We start from the raw sequence: 27,062 nt of genomic DNA, 5'->3' as shown, positions 1-27,062 counted from the left end.
CGGGGGCCGGAGTGTCGTCACTTCCGCTCTGTCTTGCCGAGGGGGTGGTGCTCGTGAGCGCGCGAGGAACGGGGTCGGGGCGCGGGGCGTAACCCACGAGCCCGTGTGTGGCCCGCTGGCAGTGCCCCGACTGCTCCAGCGTTGAGGACGTCCAACATCCTTTAGGAAAAGGAGTAAGTTGAGCTGAAGAGCTGATTGACTGGGCGAGGCAAGGGCCCAATTGAGGGAAGCACCGGAGAAGGATGGAATAAAGCGGGCCTGCAGGGCTTTCTTGAGGAACGAAGTAAGCCAGCAGTAAATCATACTGATCCCTTGTACACCTCCTTACGTTTCCATGCTGTTTCATACGTATTCTTATATGTAAACATAAAAGCCTCGTGAGTGGTCTACCTTTCTGCTCCAAAGTCTGCTATAATCTTGGGATGCTTCATTATCACTGTGAAATAAATACCCATTTGTTCGTTCATATATATTATAATTGAGAGCTTTTTGTATACTAAGCACTGGAAATATATAGCAGTGAACAAAGCAGACCCCCTTGTTCATGGAATTTACAACACAATGAGAAATAACCAGATAGACTCATGAATAAGTAAATAAATGTGTCTGATGCTGATGAGAGTTGTAGAGTAAAAGCAGAGAAAGATAAAAAGTATATTGGGGGTAGGAGAGAGGAAATTTTAGATAGGATGAACAGAGAAGGCTTCACTGAGGTACTTTGGAGCAAAGACTCCAATGCAAATTTCTGTGATAATGGAACAAGCTACTGTAATTTTCTGATTGTTTCAGGTGGAGGGAACATCAAGTACAGTCACTCCAGGGTGTCTGCCTGGCTGAGAAACAGCAAGGAGGCTGGTGTGACTGGTGCAGAGTTAAAAGGAGCAGAGTGTTGAGATAGGTCAGAATAGGTCAGGTTAGAGGGTGAACAATCACATGGAGCATTATAAACCACTGAAAGACTTTGAGATGGGGAGCCACTGGAGGGTTTTGAGCAAAGGAATGCCATAATGTGACTTAATTTTTTTTTAATCACTCTGGATGCTGCACTGAGAATAGACTGAATGGGGCAAGGGTAAAAGCAGGTAGACCAATTAGGAAGCTATTCCAATAATCCCAATAGGAGATTATGATGTCTTGTATCAGAAAAGTAGTGGTAGAGATGGTAAGAAGTAGTTGGACTCTGGATATATTTGGGAGGCGGGATTTTCAGGACCTGTTGAAGGTTGGATGTGGAGGGAGTGAGTGAGTGAGTGTGTGTGTGTGTGTGTGTGTGTGCGCATGTGCGCACGAGAGAGGACACGGACAAAGGAGAGAAGAATCAGGAAAATTCCTGAAATTATAGACAGATAAGAAGAGAGGTCCAAGGACTGAGCCATGGGGTTTTTTTCAACATTAAAGAGGCTGGGAAGAAGAAGAGGGGAGTGCAGAGAGATTGGGAAGGATCAGCCAGTAAGCTAAGGAAGAAAAGGAGTGTGTGATACCTTGAAAGCCAAATGAAGAAAATGATTCATTGAAGGAGACAGGCCATCTGTGTTAAATTCTGCTGATAGGTCAAATAAGATGAGGACTCAGAACTGACTACTGGATTTAAAAATACATAGGTCATAGACAACTTTTATAAGAGCATTGTTTCTGAAGTAGTTTGAGAGCAAAAGCCTGATGGGGTAGACTTAAAAGGAGGGGAGGAGGAATTGGAGACAGCAATTTTAGAAAACTCTTATTATGAATTTTATTGTAAAGGGACACAGAGAAATGGGTAGCTGAAAGGAGAGAGAGGACCATAGGAGGGTTCTTTAATATCACAGCACGTGTTTTGTTGATGGGAATTATCCAGTAAACAAGAGAACAATGACAATGCAGGAAAGAGATGGGAGAAATTTTGTGTCTGCGGGCAAGAAGGAACAGGATCTAGTGAACAAGAGAGAGTGAGATCGAGTGAACGGTTGGAGGCACTGGCCTTAGACAGCAGGAGGGACACTTCATTATAACAACAGTAGTGAAAATAGAATACTGGTAATTGGGTGAGATGGTGGTGGGATCTTGTGGAAGTTCTCTTCTGATTGCTCTGTTTTCTCTGTAAAACAGTATTGTAGCCAGCCTATAAGGTGGCCTCTAATGATCCCCACCTCCTGGTATTCACGCCTTTGTGTAGTCCCCTTTCACACTGTACCAGAGGTGCTCTGTGTGACCAATAGAGAAGGGATGCTATGCCACTTCAGAAATTAGGTTATAAAACATACTGTATCCTTCCTCTCTCCCTCCCTCCCCCCCCCCCTCTCTCTCTCTCTCTCTCTCTCTCTCTCTCTCTCTCCCCCCACCACGTAGTCTCATTCTCACTGTCTCTCAGATCACCTGCTCTGGGGAAAGCCGTTTATGTCATGAGCAGCCATATAAAAAGGCCCACTTGGCAAAGAACTGAAGGCTCCTGCCAGCAGGCTGGTGAATGATCTTGAAAGCGGATCTTCTAGCCTCAATCCAGTCTTCAGAGACTGTAGTCTTAGCCAACAACTTGACTGCTATCTCTTAAGAAACCCTGAGCCAGACTACCCAGCCAGAAACTGTGTAAGATAATATTTGTTGTTTTAAGATGCTAAATTTGGGGGTAATTTGTTACAAAGAAAGAGAAAACTAATACAAAAAGAAAGCAAGTTCATCGATTATTAAAATAGAGGGAGAGATGTTGGAGGTTTGAGGGAGGAAGAATGGCTATTGCTGGCTCCAGAGACTTGAAGCCCTGCTCCAGAGCACTCCTCATCGGAGCTGGATAATGTCTGATGTGTGTAGCGGGGGGATCCCTGGCCATCGCTGCACAAAGCCCTGAGTCACTGGGCCCTTGGCAGCAGTCCGCGCCACGCAGAGCTCAGAGATTGACTATTTGGTCATCACTATTCTGTTTGTTATTGACTGACCCACACTTGTAACAAATTAGAAAACACGGTTGGTCACCTGTTAGTCCTAAGGGCCTATCCTAAGGAGAACCTCCCTGGAAGTGGGAAACCTGCCTGTTCCCACTCTCACGGGATGTGTATGTTGGGAACCCAACATCAGGCAACTGGGTCGTACCCACAACCACTCTCTTCCCCAAATTTGAGCAGGATTTCCCAGGGCTAACTAATGTTCTGGGCTATTTCCTGGAAGTCCTCTTTGATCTTCCTCCTCCTTATCTACCTCTCAAAATAGCCTTTCTCACTGGAATAATCAGTGAGGGTCCTTCTGCTTGCCTGTGCAGACCAAGTTTCTCCTTGCTTAGCATTTCATTGTAAATGGTACCAATAACAGATTGTTCTAGTTAAGCCTGGTTGTCTCGACAACATCTGCTGTACTGATCTTTGCAAAAAATGCTGTAATTTTACCATGGATGCAGAAGTCTTTTCTCCTTTCTCTTGGTGGGTATTTTAAAAAAAATTAACGTGGGAGGCTCATTGTCCTTCTCATCCAGGATGGACACAGGAATGGACTTCCCAGAACCTCTTCAAGGAAGGACTTGTTGGCCCAGCTTTTGAGAGTGTGGTAGTCCTTCCAGGTGTCAGCTCCTTCAGCAACGGCCTCAGCTTCAGAGAGTGGCCTCACCTTCCCTCTGAGGAGCAGCAGCATCCTGAGACTGATGGGCGTGGATGGAAGGACCTTGCTGTTTCTGGAACAACTCCCATGAGCCATCACTTCAGCTTCAGAGCTCCCTGTGGGCTTGACAGAGGCTGTCCAGCCTGCATCGCAGCTCAACTGCTCCCTCTGCCTGCTCCTCCTTCCGTCCACAAGTGTCAGTCTACAGCACATTCCCTGATAACATTCTGAACTCGAAACTCCTCTGCAGAGTCTGCTTCCTGGAGTACCCAGCTACGACCCTGAGTGTATTTCGGACCCAAGGACCGAGGAACTGACAGCTATCAGGCCGTGTAACTCCCAGTGTAAAAATCCACAGATAATCCTTATCATTAGTCTTTCTTTTCCATCAAAGAGAGAAGCAACATTTCACAGAGATGGTCTAACCACAATTTAAAGTCCTTCCCATCCTCTGTTGACACTTTTGAGCCTCCGGATTAAGGTAACTCTGAAGGTTACCCCACCTCTAGACTTTCTAAATACGCCAGCCAGTAAAATTCTTTATTGTGAATGCCAATTTGCATTAGGTTTTACATTGTTTGTAACATTGAGAGCCCTGGGGTGAGCAGAGTAGAGGGAGGCCATTGATAAAGCTAGGAGAATGGAACAGATAAGCAGAAAGATTCAGGGCTACCTACAAAAATTGGTTCCAGGAGCTGCCTCGGTGTTTGAGTGCTCCAATTCTAAATGCATGAGACATGCCTCTCCTGATGGTAACTTTTCTGGGTAGCTGTTCTTCAAAGCCAAAGAAGTTTCACTAAGATAAGAGACTTTACCTTAACACAAAGCTAGTTTGGGCCAAAGTGATTTTATCTATCTATAAATTGTTACCTGTATTATTCACTATACTTTTGACTTTTTTAGAAAATGTACAAAAATATAAAAATTGCAATCATTAGAGATAATTGAAAAGATACTTTTAGAGCCTCCTTTGCATTCTCTAAAAGCAATTTCAAAAATGTTTTATAGAATAAGTAGCAGGCAGTCAAAGTAACTCTTTGGAGAAAACCAGGTCATTCGTTTTGTGTGTTCTTCTATGATTGTTATAATTCTCCACTATTAATAGTCTCATTTTCTATCCCAGATCTCTAGGGACAGCAGATTACAGTGCAACAAACAAAGATTTTGGAAACAAACGAGGATTTATACTCTGGCTCTGAAATTTACTGTCTATGATCAAATCACATAATCTGGGTCTTTGTTTCTTCATCCTCTACGTGAGGGAGCAATTAACCTCTAAGGATTTTTTGTGAAAATTAAGGTAATGTATATGAAATGCATGATATGTAATAGTTTTTCAATGACTGCTTGCTAATTTTTTTTTTTTTTCAGAAGTCATCTCCTACCTCTAGAAGGGTGATTTGTCTACACATGGTTAGGCACGTGGTGGGCCTGGGATAGTATTCCGTTCTCTTGGATATCGTGATTAATCCAGAGCTGCATACGTGACCTATGCCAGGCTAAATATAGTCCTCTACCAAGATTTTTTTTAAACTACTATCATCAAAATTCTCCTCCCTGGATGACCTGGAAGACAAGCCGCCCTGTCCAATATGTTAGCCACTAGCTACACATAGCTATTGAAATTTAAATTAATTAAAACTAGATAAAATGTATAATTCATTTCCTTGGTCCTACTGGCCCCATGTGGCTAACAGCTACTGTTCTTGCCAGCACAGATACAGAAGTTATATTGGGCACCATTGATACCCTAGACAGACTGGCACCCCCTCCTCAAAAAAGTGTAAGAAGGTTTGTGAGAATGAAGCTGACACCAAGACATAAGCAAGAGAGTCAACTGGTAACCACCGTGGCTTTTGCGTATCTCATTTCCAATTATTCTGGCTCCCTTCAAAATTTGGTTACGTGATGCAAGAAATTCCTCCTTTTTGCCTTCAAACAGTTCAAGTTGAACTTTTGTCATTTACAACCAAAAAAATCATGACAAATCACATTCCTTAGCTTGATGGGCAACAAACCAGATGCAGAATCCCAGAGGGCTAACTCTAGTGAGGATCTATTAGCGAGACAGAGCTGGCCCCTGAAAGAACTGCAACTAGGGTTGAACATTTTGGCCTGTCTTCACGGCCACCTTCCCTATGAACTTGGCTGAAGGCCTCATTTTAAGAAACCGTATCTCTGCTGAATCCCATGTAGCCCAAATCCATCTTCTTAGTGTCCTCAGACTCACCACTGGAGACCCATTCCGTTACTGATTTAGTTTTGTTTTTTTAAGTTCCCATTGCCTGCCTTATCCTTCCTGGCCGTATATCTTGTCTCAGAGCTTCCTTTTTTCTACCTGCTTTTTACTTTTGAGCCTGACTGAAGGCAACCTCTTTCAGGAATGTAGTATGTGAACTAGACCAAGAAGCACAGGCTGAGTCTGCACTATGTTGACTTATGAACTGTGTGACTTTGAGCAGGTTACTTAACCTCTCTGAGCTTCATGTTCCTCCTTGGAGCAGGGGGTGGTGGATCTTACCGTACAGAGTTGTTAGAAGATTAAATAAGACAATATTCTAAAAGACAGTTTGTCCAGGGCAGTGCAAATATATCATCAACCGTATTACTTATAGGTTTAGACGCAGCTTTCCCAACTATCCTGAAGCACCGAGGCAAGGGTTGTGTTTTCTGTTACTTTTGAATGTGCCACCTTTCCCACATCCCACTCCTCTTACCAAAGCCTGGAACATGGAGTGCTCTTCACACAGTAGGCAATTATTCGGTGCTGGCCAGCTGATTTCCATTTCTGTGCCTCCCTCTTTGGGAGGAGGGTGGGAGAGAGAGGATGGGAGTGAATCCTTTCCGGACATGGTTGGTGGGAGGACACCGGCTAAGGATCTTGGAGGAGGGAAACAATGAAACCTTTCATGAGTCAGGGGTAACTTGTGGCTCCCTATGATTTTTCAACCTGTTTTTATTTGAGCACCGAAGTTCTGCAAGAACAGAACTCCAGAGATGTTCTCTAGAATGTCCTTGCTGCTTCGTAAATAGGTCAGCAAAATACAAAAAAACAAAAATAAAACAACACTTGAACGCCAATTAATTTCTCCCTGTTTTTCTGGAGAGTTGCTGAATAAGGCACGTTCAGCAACCATGGACACAAGCCCGAGTTCCTCTCAATTTCTGAGGGGGTGGGAATTCTATTCAGAAATCAAATATTTACTTTCAGCATAAAACACTTTGATGTTTTTCAGTTTTCCAGTTTGGACCTGGGAGCACCTCCTCCCTGCCTTACAGAAATATACCCAACGCTGCCCCAGGATCACATATTCCTCCCAAAAAACCCCACACCCCACACCTTTTTGAAACATCCTGTCTCTGCAGAACACTTTTCTTCCAAGCAACTCCTCACATTTACAGAAATCTGCAGGCAGCAAAACCAGCGTTCAGGATGAAGGTCCCTGGAAGGGCAGGGGAGCCTTTTGACCCTATCTCAGAAGCAAGCCAGCGTTGGGCTACCTAGGGGAAATTTCAAAAGAAAAAGGAAAGAAAAAATGTCATTGGGGAAGGCCATTCCTCACTGTCCAGGCCCACAAAAAGCTTGTTTTGTTCCAAAGAGAACTAGCTAATCTGTCTCTTGTTCGATGGTTGCTGGAGCAGCAAGGCCCTGCCTCCTCTCAACACAAAGCCTCATACAAATTCCTTGTTTCCCAGGCAATGCACTGCGGCTCTACAAATTCTCTGGCTGCTGTTGGCCTCCTGAGTCCTCCCGCTCCCTCCATTCTGGCAAACTGAACTTCTGGTAGGGACGGCTCTGGCACCATTCACATATGGGTTTATGGAACAAAGAATCAAAAATAACTTCAGCAACGAGAGAAGGTACCAGGAGCGGGCAGAGAGGTCCACCTTACACCCCGGAGCTTCGTCAGAGGGTGGGTGCTGTGGGTAAAAGGCTAGACCAGGAGGTGGACTTCCTGCTGATGACTCAGGGAGGTGGTCAGAAGTCTCAGCTTTGCTGGTGACCAACCTGGGTTTCTAATCCAAGTCCTGCCACTTAGTAACTATAAGACCTCAGCAGGTTGCTAACTTTTTGAAAGTTTAGCGTTTCTAGTTTGTAAAATTGGATTATAATAGCTACTGGAAAGGAGGTATTGGGAGAATTAAATGAAAAAATATAAAGTGCCTGGCAGAGTATTGTGAGGAGCAGCTCACACACGCACAAACACACACAGACACACAGAACAGTTAGAGGAGGAGAGGAGGTTTGGATGGATGCCTCCCCACGAGGGTCAGACCAGAAATCGGTGGGGGGGTTGACTTCTTACCCCTTAGAAGCAGCCCCTCCCTATACGGGATGGCAGTTGGTGGATAAATATCCCAGCTCCCTTTCCCCGGGGGTGGGATAAGTCTGTGGCTTATTCTTCATTATTTCCCACAGGATTACATTCGGCTGCCCAGCATAGTAATTTGCTTGATATGCAACCTTCAGGGGCTTCTTCCCCTTCCATGTCTCATTCCCTCAATATATTACCTGGTTTTGCTGGGATCACCTTTCAGATAAACTATATAACTTCTTGTCTCAGGGTCCGCCTCTAGGGGAGCCCAGACTAAGATACCAGTATTTCTCCAAATTTCCATAAGCCTTAGGCACTCAGGACCATCTCTGACCCCAAACTCCTGCTTCAGCTGAATTAGTCTGTTCAGAGATCATTTCACTGTTTTATATTGCTGTCCTCCTGCCCACCATGTTAATCCAGACCTGGGACTCAGTCCTTTGTCTTAGTTTTAAACACACACGCGTGCACGCATGCGCACACACACACACACCTGTATTAGTTTTCTATGCTACATAACAATTGCTACAAATTTAGCAGCTTAGAACAGCATACTTTTTTTTTTTTACAGTTCCTGTGGGTTGAGAGTGCAGGCACAGCTTAGCTGCATTTCCTGCTCAAGGTTTCACCAGACTTCAATTAAGATGTCAGCTAGTATACACCAGAAACTAACACAACATAAATCAACTATAACTCGGTTAAAGAAAAAAAAAAGATGTCAGCTGGCCTGCATTCCTTTCTGAGGCTCAGGGTCCTCTTCCAAGCTCATGTAGTCATTGGAAGAATTCAGTTCCTTGTGACCGTAGGACAGGTTCCTATTTTCTTGCAGACTCTTAGTTAAGGGTTCTTCTCGGCTCCTAGAGGCCACCAGCATTTTCTTGCCACGTGGCCATTTTACAAATGGCAGTTTACGTCTTCTAAGCCAGCAGGACCATCTCTCTCTCTCTGGTCTGCTAAATCTGAGTCTTTTATAACATAATCTTATCAAGAGAGTAGCCATCCTATCACCTTTGCCGTATTCTATCAGCTAGAAGCGCACACACAGGTACTGCAGTTGTGTACAGTAAGCCTTCCTGAGTGTTTGAAGAAGACAGAGGAGAAGGGGTTTCATAGTGTACCAATGCAAGCTGTTCTTCCATTTTCCTCAGCTTTCCCGCCATCCCTCTCCCTCCCTCATCCCCCCTCCCCTTCTTCACTTCTCTCTGCTCTTTCCCCATCCCCAAATTCCTGTTTTCTATTGCCTATTTTTTTTGTCCCTTGTGTTTAACACACTCCAGGTGGCATATCTAGATACTTTTCTTCCTAAGGACCATTCCCTTTGCAAGAGGAATTTGAGCACCATTTGTTGGAACATTTTTCTTTTTCATTCTGCTACTACAGATTAAATACAATGTAGTGGATTGTAGGAGACAGGTATGACTCAATAAGAGGAAGTGAATGAAGGGAAGGAGGGGGAGAATGCTAAATATAAAAATCACCACTGATGTTATGTTATTAGCAAGGACAAACCTCTCTCTAGTATATCAGTGCCAGAGCATTCTTCCTGGAGCCTGGAGACAAAGAACAGGCCCGTGGGTGGGGACATTCTTAAATCAAATGGTAGAGTTGTTATAATTGGTATTATTTACATATCATGTGTGTGTGTGTGTGTGTGTGTGTGTGTGTGTGTGTGTTGGAGGAGAGTTTCCGTTCTGAGCTGCAGTGGCACGGTCTGGCGGTCTGGGTGCTCATCACAGAGGCCAGGGCTGCACGGGTGCATGGGTGTGGAGTCAGAATCCCAGAGCCCCTGCCCGGGTGCCAAGCAAGAGTGGCCTGAAGCAACTGTGTGCAGCAGAAGGGCCGAGAGGACGGGGCCACGCTGCTCAGGAGAGGACAGCACCCTCGGAAATGCACCTGCTGAAGTGCTCAGTGGAGGAAGGGGTATGAGCCTCGGCTAAGCCAAGGCATTACTGCCGTCAGTCAGGCAGGACATCTGCACCACTGTTTCATAGCCACGTAGTGCAGAGCTCAGAGCTGACCCTGAGAGGAGACCCATAAGAACGAAGAGATACTGTCCATGCCTTCCTGCCCTGGAGAGTCTCCCAGGCTAATGAGGAGATGGCCACAATAACCACGTTTTCTGATCCCAAAGTGGGACATGCGGACTGACAAGTATAAACATACTTTTGAAGCTAAAGAAATGTAGTTTTTATAATCAGGATATCCCTACAAAAAAAAAATCCAGCCTGAATCATCAACAATTATATGGGACAGACACACCCACAGGGAAAATCCCAAAGAATACATGGAAGGCTAACACGAGCTCAGCTAGGACAGCAGAGATCGGTGGTGGGTGAGAATAAGCTGGCTTGACTGTTGCCTTCTGTCTCTGTGACCCACTTGCCTGCTGGATCAGCGGCTCCCCTCAAAGTGAGTCCCAGTTATTTCTGGGAATTCACAAAAGGGTGACTCGTAGGTGCTCACACAACAGTCTGTCAACTTCAGTCACTATTTGGTGACTGCCCTCACTCCTCTGGCCCAGCCACCCTCCCCACAGCTGCCCTAACCCAGCTGCTCGAGAAGCCCCCCAGCAAGTTCTCACCCTTCCAATTCAGCAGCTGCCTGTTGAGCACCTACTACGTGCCCCGCCCTGTGTTAGGCAGCAGGGCTTCAGAGACCAGTAAGACACTGTCCTTCAGTCGAAGAGCTCTCTGATTTTGAGATGAGAAAAGCACATAAGCAGATGATATACGCTTCTAAAAAGACTTGAAGCAGGATTGCAAAATTGCTCCTTCTCCATTCAGACATGCAAAGGCACAGTGTAAGTTTGTGCCTTTGCAGCTGCTGGGATCTCCCACATGAGCCTCCCACCCCTCAGGGCAGCAGAGGAAAACCAAATGTCGGTGCATCTTGGTAAACGCATTCTAACCCAACCACTCGGATTATTCTCTCAAAGTAGCTCAGTCTCTGCTTGGATCAACCAGCCTCTCCAGTTTCCTCCCCCACCGCAGCTCCTCTCTGAGAAGGGCTGGGGTGAGTGTGGGTGGTGTGGCTTAGGGGGGGTCCTTGTGACAACAGGGGGTGATAGTGTCTGGGGACCTGTGTGACCTCAGGATTCCCTCTGGTCTCTGAGTCTAGATTGCTCCTGGTCTGAGGGGCTGCACACCGACTCCCACCACGGCCGTGTGTGGCCCCTTTGCTCCCTGTCCCATCCTCTGGCAGTTCTTTACCCTCTAGCACCTCAAGGTCCCCTCAAGGGAGCGTGTGGGCACTTTGGGGCATTTGCATACTCTGTGTGGGTATGAGGAGCCTCAAGTTCATCCCTAGAGCAGGGGAGGGGGCACGCGGAGAACTTAGAGCGCGCCTATGTCTCCTCTGTCACAGTTCTCTTTCCACAGTCCTTCAGGATGACAAAGGCAGACTTCAGGCTTTCTATGTCCTGAACATCATGTCCTCCTTTTATCTCTGACGATAAGCCTCGAGGCCTAACCATCACAGGCCAAAGAGGCCGTTTGTCTGTACTATAGACGAACACTATGATCTGGTCCACAGGCTGCTCCGTGATAAATCAAATGAGCAGGTGAAAGAAATGAAAATACCCTTTTGTTCCTTACAAGCCTTTCTTCTTGCCACTGACTGTAAAATACTGTTTGATATCAGAAGCTAAATATTACGCTTCTCTCTCTTTTTCATTATACACCTGCTGAAACAACGTTAACTCTACGAGAGGCAGACAGGTGCCTTGAAGACATGGAAAACCCCTGTCCCACCCCAAGGGAGGAAGATTGGAAACTGTGAGGGGAAAAGCCATAACCATAAAGATGCAAAAGGGAAAAAAAAATCTAATTTGTCAGAATATTTTTTGGAGTTCCTCTGTGAACTTCAAAACCAACATTTCCCACCTCTTCTTCCCATCCTTTTGTTCAAATGGGCTGTGCACTGAGTCTTCAGGTCTAAAAACCTGGCTTACACAGGCTTTCTCCAGTATATAAAAAGTATACTTTGAGAGATAACTACTGCGTTTACAATTCTAAGACCAGCATTAGAGACAACCAAAAGGGGAGATGGACACTTTGGTCTCACCAAGATATAAAGCTCCCTAAAGAAATGAAAAAGAAGAAGAAGAAGGTTTTTTTTTTTTTTTAATTTCAAATGTCATCTCTCTAACAAAGAATTTCCTAGGCACTCTACTGTACTAAATCTTCATCAATCCTGTCAACCATTCCCACAAGGAAGCTACTGTTTACCCCATTTTACAGATGTGAAATCGGAGGCTTAACAAGGTTATGTACCTGTCCCCAGACCACACAGTTAGTATGCAGACATCCATTGACAACCCTCATGAGAAGGGGTGGACGTGGTAATGATGGGGTCAGAGTAGAGCTGGGGCGTTCCTCCTCATTGCAGCCTCAAGACTTGAGGAACCAGCTGGGCTGTAGCAAGTGACAGAACCCCAGGATGCTGGCTCCCAGGGTATTACCTTCATCTTTGCTCTGACCTGTTCTGGAACTTTGGCTGGAGGCAGGGAATGAATATAGTGGCTTCTGGGAAAAGGTCCCCAGCACCTACATGATTCTATGATAGGAGAGAGGGGACCGGGACAGGTATGAAAATAATAGAATTCAAGCCAGTTTCCAATCTTCTTCCCTTGGGGTGGGACAGGGGTTTTCCACGTCTTTAGCAGTTTCTGGACTGTCTCATTCCCCAGCTTTTTAAAACTTCTCCCTCCCTTTTGGAGCTTATTGGAGGTCTGTCCCTGGCACACACCCTTCTTTGCAGGAACAGGGAGTGTGGGGTGGAGACAGGATAAGTTGGAACAGGCAAGGTCCAGTTAGTCCCAGCCTAGTCGCTCATTGAACCCAAATCCTCATCTCCCCCTGGTAGCGGGGCTCAGCGCGGGTGGGCGAAGAACTGCTGGGCTGCTGGGACCCATCAGACTGGAACCCACACTGGAGGTTATCTCCTAAGCAGATAGCCTCTTCCGAACTCGGGGTGTAGAGCTTTGAAACTAGAAAATGCCAGGTCTGAAAGAGAGGAAAGAACAAGTCCAGTAACACACAGAGCTCTGTGTATTCAGAGGGAACTTGGCAGGGTTGTGTTCGGGCAGAGAAACTCCGAGTGGTACAAAGGGACGTGCCCAGAGTGGAGAAATCATGCTAATTGTCTGCACCAGAGCTGGAGAACGCCACCCAAAATGAAGAGAGAAAGGGAAGCCCTGTCCAGAGCCTTCGGTGCCCTGCGCCTCGCTCCTTTTGTCTACCTGCTTCTGATCCAGACAGGTAGGAGACCAGAGGGTAAGGCAGGGTCTGGAGAAGGGACCCGGGGCTTTCAAAGGAGAAGGAGGGGGAGGTGAGGGCCAGAGTGCCTTTGGGGAGGGAGGAGGGGAGAAAGCTCAGCTACCGTGGGAAGCATCTCAGTGAATTCCGGCATTAGTGTTGAATGTATTTCTTCACTCTGTGTGCCTCCTGCCCGGCTGCTGCCCCCTCCCCCAAAAGGCTGCATGACCTTGGAGCTCCCACGGCATTCAGTACATTAGATGGAGGGCAATGAGCCATTTCTTATGGGATGTCTTGTTGGCGTAGGCCAGTCCGGCATTCTTTAGGAGGGATTATGGTGGGGCTGGGAGGGGTGGGGAAATCTTGGTTTTGTGCCTCCCCAACCCCTCAACCCTGGCTTCTCTGATGGTAAAACTGCAACGGAGAAAAAGAAGTTTTGGAGATAATAAGCCTCCTGGTTTGGATGGTAACACCGACCTATCTGTAATCTACCGCGCGCCATAAACACCCACCTCCTGTACGCCCCCTATCAACTCCTTGGAGAAATGATCTTATATTAAATACATGTGCTTAAATGCACACGCACGCACATGCACACTATTCCAGAGAGATGCAGCGATTATTTTAATAAAATGCAGAAACTACTATGAGTCAGATATGCAGAGGGTGCCCAGTATCAAAGAGGATCACACCCACTCCATCAGGAAGCCGGTGCTGGTGGTGCAGGATGGGGGTGGGGCAATATCAGGAGCGGTTCGCTGGGAATGTCTGCACTAAATTTTAAAGGATGAAAAGAGTAGATAGGTGAGGGAGTGAGCATTATAGATGGGAAATGGGCCAAGGTCAACAGCTTGAAATGATGTGACTCACTTAGAAGCAGCCCCCTCAGTCAACGTTGCTGGAGAGGAAAGAGTGAATTGAATTAGGCGAGACTTGTTAACTATGCTAAGGAAACTGGAATATAATTTGTAAACAATGGGAGGTGGGTTGGCATTGAATGGTTTTTAAACTGGTGATGGGCAGAGCCAGACGTGTATCTCAGATCACGCCCTCTGCAGGGAGGCACTGGAGGTGAAACTGGAGACAAACAAGATGGGAAAGGAAGCCTGTATCCATTTGCTAGGGCTGCTGTAATGAAGAACCACAAACCGGGTGGCTTCAACAACAGAAATGTATTGTCTCACAGTTCTGGGGGCTAAAAGTTAGGGATCAAGGCTGTACTACCTCTGAACATGCTCAGGAAGGATCTGCTCCAGGACTCTCTGCTGGCCTCTGGTAGCTCCTTGGCTGTGGCAGCATTAACTTTAATCTTCACATGATGTACTTCCTGTGCTTGTGTCTGTACCCAAATTCCTCCTTTTTATAAGACACCAGTCATCTTAGATTAGGGGGCCCACCCCAGGCCAGTATGACCTCATCTCAGCTTACTACCTCTGCAATGACCTCATTGCCAAATACGGCCACATTCTGAGGTTCCTGGGGCTAGGACTTCAATATATGAATTTTAGGAGACACAATTCAACCCGTAACAAAGCTGTTGCAATAGTTCAAGAGAGAAATGACATGGGCTGGAATTAGAATAAAGAGAAAGAGAATGAGGGATGTTGAGATAATATTTGGAGGGAAAGTCAGTACCTAGTGATTGATAGGAAGTGAGGGGACCCAGAGAACGAGGTAAGATTTCTGTGTGAAACCTTCAATAAAAAATGGCGCAGGGTTGGGGGATATGTTAATTCCTGTTGCCTACATTGAGGTTGAAATACCTATGAGGCATTTGTGGGAAAATGTTAAATAGCCAGAAGCTAGGGGGCCTGAGGTCAGGGTTGGAAAGAGGTGTCTGGAAGTCAGCCCATAGGTGAGATTTAAAACAATGGGAATGAATATCACCTTGGAGGTGAAAATGGAACATTGAACAACCCCAAGTCTTGCCGAGGATGGCAGAGAACAAAAGCGCATTGAGAAGACCAGGAAGGAACAATCAGAGAGACAGGGAGAACTAGAAGACTGCGGTGTTCAGAAAGTCAGGGGTGTTGGGAGTTTCTTGGAGAAGCCACATCAAATGTATCAAGAAGGCCCAACATAACAAGGACCTGAAAGAACCCACTGGATATGGTAATTAAGAGGTTAGTTACCATTAGCCTCTGTGAGAGCAGTCTCCATGGAAATGACAATGAGTTGAGGAAATGAAAGCTGACAGTATGGAGATAGTGAGTTGGGAGACGGAGGTGCACAATGAAACATACACATCAGAGATGTCCCTAAATTCTTTCAGGTCATCAAGTGGTAAGGAAAAAAAACTACAGAAGGATCTTGGCAGTCAGTGCAACTAGGCAAAACAAAAGGTGACAAAGGATCTTCTATGTGGGAAAATGTAACTTCATAAGTATAACCAAAAATATTCTAAATGTAAACTGTGCCAATAAGATATCAGTTATGACCTATGACAGATGAGAGGTAGGTAGCAGGGTCAGGCCATGGTGCTGCCGTGGACTCGAGAGCAATAGAGTTGAGATTCTATAAGGAACTTCTGCCACCCTCAATATGTTAAGAGAATATCAACTTCTGTGACAAAATCCAAAATCTAGACTTGGTCAACTTTGACGTGTGTTTTCAATGGTCCCCTAAGATTTATCTCCATCTCCATTTCTTTTAGGTAGAGGATTTAAAAAAAAAAAAAAAAAAAAGAAGGTACCCACCACTTTTACTAGTTTTATGGCTAGAATTTAGTGATACGGCCATACCTAACTGCAAGGGAGGCTGGGAAATGTAGTTTTAAGATTAGCAGTAAAAGTGGTGCTGGACCGTGTGGCCCTGGCTCCCAGAAGTTTACCTGAATCCCTTGTTTTCCTCCGTATGGCAGCAATCTCAGGCAAGTAACACTCAGTCTTTAGTGCTCTGTCCCTAATATGGACTAATGGGGCTTTCCTAAATTCATCACAGCCCTTTTCATGGGACATTCAAGCAAGGCTTTTCTAGGGTCTAGGACACAATTTACAGACATAAAAAAACCATGCCATAAATCTAGATAATCTGATTCGCAAGATTTTCCTCTCTGGGATCCTAGAGCTGTTCCATCCTCTCGGGACCCAGTAGGAAGAAGTCCCTTGCCTGAGTTCCACCCTTTTAGCCCTAAGATCACCTCCACATTATAGTTGCTGCCTTTTTTTTTTTAAATTACAATTGAAAATTACATACAGGAAAGTGCATTTAGCATAAGGATACAGTTTGATGAAGCTTTAAAAAGTGAACATACTCATTTAATCAGTCCTTGAGATCAAGAAAAAGAACATTTCAGCACCTTAGAGACACCCTCATACTATTTAAGTTACTATTGCCTTCCCTCCAGGGTTACAGGGGTGTCCTAACTTGTAATATAGATTCATTTTCATATCTTTGAACTTCATAAGAGCAGAATCATATGTATGCATTCTTTTATGTAAGAACACCAAATTTTGTAAGAGTCATTCACGTTATTGTTGAAATTGTAACTCGTTTGGTCTCAGTGCTGTATTCTATTCCCTTGTGTGAATATACCACAATTTATTTATCTATTTAGTTTTGATAGACACTTTGGTTGTTTACAGTTTGGAGTTTTGCAAATAAGAGTTGTTCGAACATTCTAGTAGATGTTTTTTGGTGAACAGATACACACGTTTCTTTGGGGGATATACTCAGGAGTAGAATTGCTGAGCTATAAGTATGTGGTTACCTATAGTAGACGTGGCCAGAGTTTTCAAAAGTGCTTGTATCAATCTACGTTCCCACCAGCAGTGCATGAGAGTTCCAGGTGCTCCACATCTTCACCAGTATTTGTCTCTTCTCTTTTTTATTTCAGCTTTCGTAGTGGGTATGACGTGGTATCAAATTATGGTTTAAAACTGCATTTTCACCCATTATTATTAATAAGTTGTGTGTTTTTCATATCTTTTTTTAGCCATTTAGAAGTCATTTTTTGTAAAGCACCTGTTCCAAGCCTTTTGCCCATTTTCTGTTGAGTTTTCTGGATTTTTAAAAAAGTACTAATTTGTAGAAGTTTAAAATATATGTTTTAGGTGAGTCATTTATAGGATATCTATATTACAAATATCTGCCACCTGACGGCTTGCCTTTTTACTCTCTCAATGGTGTCTTTTGACGAACAGAAGCTCTTAGTTTTATTGTGTCCCATGTATCATTTTCTTCTTTTATGGGTATTACTTTTGTCAAGAAATCTGTGTCTGTCTGCCCTCCTATGTTTTCTTCTTAAAACATTATTGTTTTAACTTTCACATTTAGATCTACGATCCACCTAAAATTGCTATTTGTGTGAGATGCGAGGTAAGGGTCAAGATTCATTTTTTTCCTACACAGCCCAGCATTATTTATTGAAAAAAAAAAAAAAAAGTCTTTCTCCACTTCACTGCAGCATCACTTTTGTCATAAGTCAAGCAATCCTATATGTCTGTTTTTGGACTCTCTATTTCGGTCCATTGATCTACTTGTCACTCCCTGTGCCAATATCACAAAGCAAACCTTGTGGGATTTTGACTGGTATTGTATTTAAATGTACAAGTCGGTTTGGAAGAAGTTACAGCTTAATAATAATGATTATTCCAATCAAAAACACGGTAATGTCTATGTGCCATCTTAATACCTACTAGCTAGGTACACATTACTGAACATCTACAGCTCTTCTGAGTGTAGATAAAAAGCTACCCCTCTCTTCCTGGATCCCAAGGGCCTTCTTTACAATTTCTGTTTCCTAGTTTTCTCTTCTATTCCTGGGTGATTGACACTTAACATGATTTCACACTCTTGTAGGTCTCAACGTGATAGCATAAGGATACAACACCATAACCCTCCCAGTGACACCCTTATGCAACAGGGACAGAGGAGGGGGGTTGTCTTCTCAGAGCATTTAATGTCCTTTATTATTAATTCATTAAGAAGAAAATTTTAAAACCAAAAGCAGAAGGCAATATTTTTTCCTTTTAGGAAACCATGCTGTGTGCAATTTTATTGTATGCAATTCTGGTCACCACACCTCAAAAAAGAAATAATGGAGTTGAAGAAAGCCCAAATAAGGTCATCTATGATGGCCAAAGGGAGGGAGGGACTTCCTTGCAGAGACAGATCCAAACAAAACAAACAAAAGCCCTTCAAGATGAAAAGGGATATAACTGCTGTCCGTGGGGTTAGTGTGGGTGGGTTAGGCGTACACACAACTGGCACTGTCTCACTGAAACTTTTAAACATTAAAAGGTAAATTTAAGGCAAATACTGGTCAAAGAAAACTTTGCCAAGCAAAAAGGAGCACATGAAAATGAGTGGATGATGGTTTCTTTAAAGGAAGGGGCTATTAAGGGACCGCCAAGGCTATTGGCAGATACATTCTTACACTTTAAAGCCTGACATTCCTTGGCGTCACAGCAGGTCGAACTCCTACTTGACGAGGGGCCACCTACCTGATGGAGTGTGGCAATTTAGGTTGATACGTACATCTGGCTGTGAGGTCAATTTCCTCTTGGTCAGCCTCCAGCGGGAGCAGAGACTTTCTGCCTAATGATGCCTCAGAGACTTGAGGACGATGATTAAGTCAATCGTTTCTCAAGGCTGAGTAGTCCTAGTCCCTTTTATTTCCACTGTGGATCGCAGTCCTTAGCCATTTCCTTATTTCTGTGTCCTGCCTTGGCACCTGTCCCAGTTCTCTGTGTCCCTTGAAAGTTGTGGAACCCTGAACTTAAAACCAACTCCAATTTTGGCTAGAGTTTCGGGAAACAGTGTTTGCTCAGCAAAACACTCTCTTTGTCAGCTTCTGAGAACTACTGCTCCCCGCACTTCTGAACACGCGGAAGAACATCCCTGCGACTCTTGGAGCATATGACTCGTGAGGCATATGACTCGTGGGCACACCCTGTTCACAGGAACGAGGAAGGCGCCCACCTGAGCAACCTGTGTGCTGTAGCTTCTCCAATGGTTTTATCCAGGAGTTTAAATCAGTAGAAAGAGCAGAGTTGAGGGGGAAAAACATCACAAAATCACTACTAGTACCTTGTACAGGATGGGAGAGAGTGGATGCAATGGAAACTCAAGAGGGGACCAGAGAAGAGAGAAGAAAGGGGGGAAGTTCCTTCCACTTTTCCTTGGGGCTGAGACTGTCACTGTCCAGCCTCCTGGAAGGAGGAAATGAGAACCTTGGTGCTTGTGGTCGCTAAACCTCAGGGTGGCCCTGCATATATCACTCTCCTGTGCCGACAGGACCCCTGCTTCAGGCTGGGTCCTGAGGAAGCGGGGTGGATGTTCCCACCCTGGCCTTTAATAAAGATCAATGATTTTTTTCCAGGGCCACCTCAAGTCACACCTACCAAACCTTATTTGCCTATTCAGGGAAATTTGAAAATTTGTGTTTCCAAATCAAAACAAGCCTGGGACCTAGCAGATGCTGGGAAGAAATCTCATCCAAATAATCACAGAAACGAAGAGCTGGAGAAACCTTAAGGATCAGATAGCCAAACGGATTTCAGTCTGATACACAGAACCATAGGGCTAGTAGCACCCGAAGATATGAGGCTGGTCCTCACCACCTCTTCTACCAAATCAGATGTGAGCTAGAACTAAATTTCATTTCCTATTTATATAAAGTTTTGTGGGAACAAACTTACCTTTAATAAAATATATTTGAAAATAGTTGATTTTTGTCCATTCTACCTCCGCCCAGTTAAGACTCCTCTCAATAACAAGCATAAAATATTTATGCATATGGTGGCTTCATCATTAGAGTAGTCTCTTCCACACTTAAGAGTTTATGATTCTAACACACTCGGCAGGTAATGAATCACAGAATGTCACAGTTGGGAAGGCCCCCTAGAGATCATCTTGTCCCACAACCTCATTATACAGACAAGGAAATGGAAGCACAGAGAAGTGAAAGAACAGTCAATTGGCCTTTCCTTGACCACTTCCAAAGATGATGAACTCACTACTTAGCAAAGCAGTTGTTCTAAAAATGGATTGGATATGTTTGTTAAATTAAATCTGCTTTGATCTCCACAACTAACCTTTTCATTTCGTTGCCTCCTGGTTCGGTCTGGGTCCTCCAGGCACAAAGGGAGGAATAGGGTTTGGAAAGGTAGAGCTCTGCTTCCCCAAGTCTACACTGCAGCAGTAGCAGAGCGGGACATAGGGGTAAAAAAGAGACAGGGAACTTCAGATGCAATGACAGTCAAAGGAAGCAGCTGGGAGTGTAGAGGGACCGAGAACCTGACATGTGTGTGCCTGTTCAGTAAACTCAGCCCTGTTCCCAACTGACCTCCTCTCTAGAAGATCTCATCCCTCAGGTGGCTGTATTCCTCTGCAAAGCCAAGTGACACCAACGAACAGCATCTACTCAGGGCCCAAAGCTCCTTAGAAATCTCTGATATGTGAGATATGACTCTGGATGGGGCCATCACTGGCCAAGATGGTAAAATCCCAGAATTTCAGAGCTGGAACGAACTGTTGAGACCTCTAGGTTACCATTCAATCTACCTGTGAGAAATCTGTGCCTCAAACAGATAAGCTACTTCTCCTGGGTCCTAAGTCAACAGTAAGGCCCAAATCTCTGATGCTCCGCCCTGTGTTCTCTCCAGTGCAGTGCAGTAAGTGACGTACACATTGTGCTTTTGCACTGTGGACTTTAAAAGGCAGTTTCTCTTGCTAACGTTGTCATTCTTATTTTGTGAAAGAGAAGAATGAGGCCTGGAAAGGTGACTTGCCCAAATCCACACAGCCAGTAACTGGTGGAGCCCAATTTTACAAGGCCTTCTGATTCTAAACTCTTCATTTGACCCATCCCAACACCCTCTTCTACAGGGATGCAAATTGGGCAGGAGTTAGGGTGAATTTCCAAAACCATCTACCCAGTTGCGGGACTGTCTTGCCCTGGGCAGGCCTCGTAAGATGCTATGTGTGGCCAGGGCAAGGACAGGGGAGAGCTTGGTGTGACTGGAGTGGTTCAGTTGTCTTCAGGCCCCTAAACTTCCCTTCTGTTGGCACTGTCTTGTAACACACTCTTTTCTTTGTGAATCGACATTTCCATACTTTCTCCATCCCCCACTCTCCCCAGGTCCAGCCCAGGAGAAAAATCTGACAAATTCACCCTGAGGGCTAATGACCTTTAAGTTTCATGGGGTAGAGCTGTTTGTCCATTTTGCTCATTGATATATTCTGAGGACACAGAATGGGAAGAACTCGATAAATAAATGGACCACACAGGGCGTGGGTTAGCTGGAATCTGCCTCAAGAGGGAGGCAATGGGGAAAACCGCCAGAGGCAAAGGTCCAGATAGAAGGAGGATTGAGGGCAATGGGATGGATGTGAGGGATGATGGAGGAGCAGAAGGGCCAGAGCTACAGTGGGAGGGAGATGGCACCAGTGGGTAAGAAGGAAGGACTGGCAGGGCATAAAGGGCCCAGCAGGGTGAGGCATGGAGAGACCAGAGGACTCAAAGATGGAAGTGGAGTAAGGAGCCAGGGCCTGATGCTGCCTTCTCCCCACGGGCCTCTCTGTTCACAGAGCCCCTGGAGGGGGTGAACATCACCAGCCCGGTGCGCTTGATCCACGGCACGGTGGGGAAGGCGGCCCTGCTCTCTGTGCAGTACAGCAGCACCAGCAGTGACAAGCCCGTGGTGAAGTGGCAGCTGAAGCGGGACAAGCCGGTGACCGTGGTTCAGTCCATCGGCACAGAGGTCATTGGCACCCTGCGGCCTGACTATCGAGACCGCATCCGCCTCTTCGAAAACGGCTCCCTGCTTCTCAGCGACCTGCAACTGGCCGACGAGGGCACCTATGAGGTCGAGATCTCCATCACCGATGACACCTTCACTGGGGAGAAAACCATCAACCTCACTGTGGATGGTAAAGTGCTCTGGCAGGGAAGGAGGCGGGACTGGGGAAGAGGATGGGGCTGCATCTGCCCAGTGCACTAGCTAGACCTCAGGAAAACCAGCACAGAAGCCACTGGGGGGCTGAGAGTGAGCCAACTAGACGTTAGAGGTTGACAGGCCACAACTAACACGTATAGAGTGCTTAGCATATGCCAGAAACTACTGTAAGTGCCTTGCATATATTGACTCATTTAAAGCTTATGATAATCTAGGGATAGTTAATATTATTGTTCCCATTTTACAGGTGAGGAAACTGAGGTACAAAGAGGTTGAATAACTTGCCCAAGTTCATGCACCTAGTGAGTTATAGAGACAGTGTTTGAACCCAGTTGGACCTGAGCTTAGCTCAACTAAAATAACTTCTAGGCTGGCTCAGTTTAAGACATCTTGGAAAGGCACCTGGGAAGGAAAAGGAAGGTCCATGAAGGCAGGGACCACAGCTCTCTTGTTCAGCATTGTGCCCTGTGTGCTCAAAAGGTGCCCAATAATAGTTGGTAAATAAATGAGGGAGTGGTTAGATGGATGGGTAGATGGATGGGTGGGTGGATGGGTGGATGGGTGATGATGGCAAAGAACTAGACTGATGATCTCTGAAGACCACAGGTTGAACTGGAAGGTAGGCAGCTGAGAAGGGGAAGGGAGATGCATTTTGGCCCATGGCTCACAGTCTCCTCTCTCCTGGGCTCAGTGCCCATTTCGAGGCCACAGGTGTCAGTGGCTTCAACCACAGTGCTGGAGCTCAGCGAGGGCTTCACCCTGAACTGCTCACATGAGAATGGCACCAAGGCCAGCTACACCTGGCTGAAGGATGGTAAGCCTCTCCTCAATGACTCACGAATGCTCCTGTCCCCGGACCAAAAAGTACTCACCATCACCCGCGTGCTCATGGAGGACGATGACCTGTACAGCTGTGTGGTGGAGAACCCCATCAGCCAGGGCCGCAGCCCGCCCGTCAAGATCACTGTATACAGTGAGTGTCCCTGTTGCTCTCCATGGGGACTCAAAACCCTTAGAGGCAGGTGCCCGGGAGCGGCTGAGGACGTTCCAGATAGAATGCCACCAGAGGGGGAGAGGGGCAGAGAGCACAACGCTCCACAGAGGACAGCACCAGGTGCAAAGTGAACTCCAGGCAAGGTCCACCACTGGCCAGCTGTGCTGCTTGGGTCTCCTCTTCCTTCAGCCACAGGAACCTCTCCTCACCACACCCATTGCCCACTCTGAAGTCTCTCCCACCTCTGCCTCTCTTTCTCCCTAGGAAGAAGCTCCCTCTACATCATCCTGTCCACAGGAGGCATCTTCCTCCTTGTGACCTTGGTGACAGTCTGTGCCTGCTGGAAACCCTCCAAAAAGTCTGGGTAACTCTCCAAGTTCCATTCCCTGTGTACCTTAACCATTCAATCTAGCCCAACCTCAAGCTCTGTTCTTCCTTGTGTCTCTTTAAATGCTTTTCCTCCCCTCACCCCTTTCCAGGAGGTCCATTTCACCATTGCATGTGCTGTTAATGGAGTCACATCATGTGCTCACAACCCCGACAAGCCCAGCACAGTTAATAATGGTTTCACAAAAAATATTGGCACCTTTTGTGAGCCAGGTACTGTGTTTGTGGTTAGCACACTACCTTTTAAGTGTCATTATCTGCAGTTCACAGATAATGACCTGAGACTCAGGTTGATTAAATGACTTGCCCACAGTCACAATGCTAGGGACAGACTCAGGGTGCACACCTAGCTGTGACGCATTCCAAAGCTCTGGTCTGGTCTCATTCCCACTGCACCCACCCTGTCTTCCTGTTACAAGGCCTCTTGTGTGGCCATGATATCCCCTCTGTGTCCCCACGCCCAGAACTTCTCCTGCTCACACTCAGCAGCTCCATTCACAGGGTGCTGGATTGATTTGCAGGAAGAAGAGGAAGCTGGAGAAGCAAAACTCGCTGGAATATATAGATCAGAATGATGACCGCCTGAAACCAGAAGGTGAGCTCCCAGCCACCCACTCACCCATCCCATCTTCACTCAGATCAGTGGGCTGCTGGGAAAAGGCAGAACTGGGCCACAAGGAAGCCAGCTCTGCAGGGCCCCTTCCTCCACCAACTGCACGAAGACTGCAGAGCAGGGAGAGGAGCTGCCAAGGTAGGACCCCGGGTATTCCGGATCCTTTGGTGGAGGTTGTGGCGGGACCTTCCCAGGCCACTGGGGAGCAAAGTGTAGGCGCTGGCTGGTGGAAAGGGATCGGTGCCTGGGCCAGCCACCCCACTCTTTGCTCCGTGCAGCAGACACCCTCCCACGAAGTGGAGAGCAGGAGCGGAAGAACCCCATGGCACTCTACATCCTGAAGGACAAGGTGAGCAGCTCAGGGCTGGGTGCCCCACACTCAGTCAGCCCCCACCACGTTCTGGTCCTAGGGAGGAACACTATAAAGATACCCCTTCATAGTACTCAGAATAACCATGGGAAATATTTGTGTCAGCTCCACTTTAGACGTGAGGAAAATAAGGCTGACAAAAGTGAAATGACTTGCCGAGGATCAAACGAGTAAATAAGTGGCAGACCTAGGCTTTAAACCTAGGTGATTTCCCCACAATGCCACAACCAACTCTGTCCCACGGTGTCCAACGCAGGTGGAAAGAGGAGAATACGTGGGCAAAGCACTCAAGTTAATGCATTTTAACATTTAATGAGCACCTATTATTTGCCAGGCACCATGCTAGGTGTCCCGTTTTGCAAGAAAAACCAGACCTACGTCTGCAGCCTTCCAGGAGATGGGAGTGTGGGGGGAACTGTGTCCTCTCCACCTCGGTATTCCCAGCGCCCTGGAACACCAGGCGCGTTCCCAGACCGAAGGACTGTCCGCTGACCCCCGGGCGTGTGCTTGCAGGACTCCCCAGAGCCCGAGGAGAACCCCGCCCCGGAGCCTCGGAGCGCGACAGAGCCCGGCCCGCCCGGCTACTCCGTGTCGCCCGCCGTGCCGGGCCGCTCGCCGGGGCTGCCCATCCGCTCGGCCCGCCGCTACCCGCGCTCCCCCGCGCGCTCCCCCGCCACCGGCCGGACGCACACGTCGCCGCCCCGGGCCCCGAGCTCGCCCGGCCGCTCGCGCAGCGCCTCGCGCACACTGCGGACTGCGGGCGTGCACCTGATCCGCGAGCAGGACGAGGCCGGCGCGGTGGAGATCAGCGCCTGAGCCGCCGCGGGACGCCCGGGGGGGGGGGGGGTGGCGCCTGCGCACTGCGGCCGGCGGCCGGGGGAGGGCGGGGCAGCGGGGCCGCCGCCCGCGGGGGGCGAGGGGAGGTCCCCGCCGGGCGCGAAGTTTCGGCACATGGACAAAAAGGAACAGGCGCAGATTTGGGGACGCGGCGGGGCGGCGGAGAGTAGGTCTGATGGTGAAATCGGGTTGCATTTGCTCCCGGTTCACTGGCTGTGTTCTCAGGGGGTATGGGTTGTGCCCTCTTAGGACCATATAGATTATTAAATTTCCAGCCCAATTCCCCGAGGGTCTTATGGAAACTAACATCAGTAATCTAACTCCCTTGACTATCCTGTGCCCTTCCTAGGGCGCTCTCAAGCTTCCCACTCATCTCCCTTCCCTCCAAATGAACTCCTGGTTCCTGGGGCACTTTTTTGGCAAGCCCAGATTAGAGAGGCCACTTTCCCTAAACGCACAACTGTCCTAAACTGAGAGGAGGTCGGATGCCCTTTCCTGGGTGTACAGGGAATCATTGTGAAGGCAGTGCCTTGGAGCACCCTTCTCAGGCATCTGGTACCTGGGTGCCTAACAGTTGGGAAGGAGGATCTCAAGTACATTCCTTTGCGCTCCCCACCCCGCCACCGGGGGAGGGGGCGGAGGTTTCTTGCATGGGCAGAGGATTCAAGCCTCCCACGCTTGGCCACCTCCCAAAGCTTCCCTCAGTGGCGTACCCAGCATTCTTTCTGTCTCTATTCCATTGAGAAGGGGCTTCTCACTCACTCCCCAGGCCCAGAAAGCTAGATCAAGTGAAGAACTGTCTTTTAACCCCTCAAACCTGTGTCTTCTCCCTGGCTTTGTACAAAACAAGCCTTTTAAACAATCATTATCCCCGAGAAAGTTTGTCGGGATTCCTCCAGGTGTAAGAGAATAAAAGTTCGACTCTCCCCAGAAACGGTGAGGGAGGAGGAGGTTTATTGCTCCCCATCATGTCTTGGAGACATGATCTAACCCTTGGCCTCTGGCCTCTCACCTGCCCTGCTCCCAGATGCTCAAATCCAGGAGACAGAGCAAGGGCAGACTCCCTAATCACACAACCATCAGAAGATGGAGAGGTTGGTTCATTGTGTAGCCAGGCCATGCCCATGCCACCGCATCTTGAACAGTTTGTAGGAAAGACAATAATCTACTGTGTAAGGAGAGAGGGCAATTAAAAAGCTGAAAGAGAAGGAGGCCCTCTGTGTGTTCTGACCTCTCTTCCTTGATGCCTCTAGTGCATCTGTAGCCCCTCCCCAATTCCTAAGCTCCAGCTATGACTCTGCACCATCCTGCAGAGAAACTCTCAAGGTCCCTGTTCCCCACCAATCCATACTGCACTCTAGGGAAAGTTTTGTCCCAGCCCCAAGGGCAACAACATTTCTAGTTGGCCCCCTCTGCCCTTACCTGGACATCGCAGTTCCCCAGGTTCATCTGAGCAGGTGTGCCTTTGCAGCTCCTCTTCCTTAGCCAGAACTGCTCCCCTAACTTCCCCAGGTGCCTCATCCAGAAGGAGATAATGCATGCAGGGGAAAGTTGCTCAGGCAGGTAGGAGATGCAGGAAGGACTTGGAGAAGGGTACCTGCGACTCAGCCTTTGGAGGCAAGGGTAAAGATTAAGGTGAGATGAGGATATATTGTACTCCAAACCCTGGTGCTGAATCTCTGAGGGGCCGGCTTCCCAGGCTTAAGCCAAATCTGCCTTAAATTGGGGATGGGGTTGGGGGGGGTGTTAAGTAAGGAAGTGGTTTTGTTTTGCTTTGTTTTGATTTTTGACCTTCATCTTTGTATTACTGGCATCTAGCAGAGTGCCTA

At 47.1% G+C, this 27,062-nt stretch overlaps 2 protein-coding genes across 10 annotated transcripts; one reads left to right on the top strand and one right to left on the bottom strand.

The window, feature by feature from the left end:
* The first annotated feature begins 19 nt into the window (after positions 1-19).
* Positions 20-27,062, top strand: HEPACAM (hepatic and glial cell adhesion molecule). Of its 9 annotated transcripts, none has more exons than XM_045521669.2 (11): positions 20-283; positions 3,440-4,042; positions 4,685-4,861; positions 7,258-7,422; positions 13,030-13,135; positions 21,665-22,006; positions 22,724-23,005; positions 23,291-23,390; positions 23,935-24,164; positions 24,305-24,375; positions 24,910-27,062. In XM_045521669.2, the coding sequence occupies exons 5-11, from the start codon at positions 13,051-13,053 to the stop codon at positions 25,210-25,212; spliced, it is 1,413 nt and encodes a 470-aa protein (XP_045377625.1). In that variant the 5' UTR covers positions 20-283; positions 3,440-4,042; positions 4,685-4,861; positions 7,258-7,422; positions 13,030-13,050; the 3' UTR covers positions 25,213-27,062. The 9 variants fall into 9 exon arrangements, with proteins under 9 accessions (XP_045377625.1, XP_074213331.1, XP_074213328.1 ...); XM_074357230.1 differs by having other exon boundaries at positions 7,258-11,593; positions 12,519-13,135; XM_074357227.1 differs by lacking the exon at positions 13,030-13,135 and having other exon boundaries at positions 20-173; positions 7,258-7,475.
* On the bottom strand, positions 26,334-26,773 carry HEPN1 (hepatocellular carcinoma, down-regulated 1). Its single transcript, XM_074356850.1, has 2 exons — positions 26,656-26,773; positions 26,334-26,491 (listed from the first exon to the last, which is right to left on the bottom strand). The coding sequence occupies exons 1-2, from the start codon at positions 26,771-26,773 to the stop codon at positions 26,334-26,336; spliced, it is 276 nt and encodes a 91-aa protein (XP_074212951.1).

This window comes from Camelus bactrianus, chromosome 33 (assembly GCF_048773025.1).
Source record: "Camelus bactrianus isolate YW-2024 breed Bactrian camel chromosome 33, ASM4877302v1, whole genome shotgun sequence".
In the NCBI taxonomy this organism is placed as follows: Eukaryota; Metazoa; Chordata; class Mammalia; order Artiodactyla; family Camelidae; genus Camelus; species Camelus bactrianus.
The sequence above is the reverse complement of the archived record's forward strand: the minus strand, read 5'-3'. Positions and strand labels throughout refer to the sequence as shown.

Excerpts from the sequence above, each read along its gene's own strand:
- HEPACAM (XM_074357227.1), top strand. The coding sequence starts at position 7,382 with ATGGAACAAAGAATCAAAAATAACTTCAGCAACGAGAGAAGGTACCAG. Across the intron at positions 22,007-22,723 it reads CATCAACCTCACTGTGGATG|TGCCCATTTCGAGGCCACAG; the intron begins GTAAAGTGCTCT and ends TCCTGGGCTCAG. Across the intron at positions 24,376-24,909 it reads TCTACATCCTGAAGGACAAG|GACTCCCCAGAGCCCGAGGA; the intron begins GTGAGCAGCTCA and ends GTGTGCTTGCAG.
- HEPN1 (XM_074356850.1), bottom strand. The coding sequence starts at position 26,773 with ATGCATTATCTCCTTCTGGATGAGGCACCTGGGGAAGTTAGGGGAGCA. Across the intron at positions 26,492-26,655 it reads TGGGGAACTGCGATGTCCAG|ATGCACTAGAGGCATCAAGG; the intron begins GTAAGGGCAGAG and ends GAGGGGCTACAG.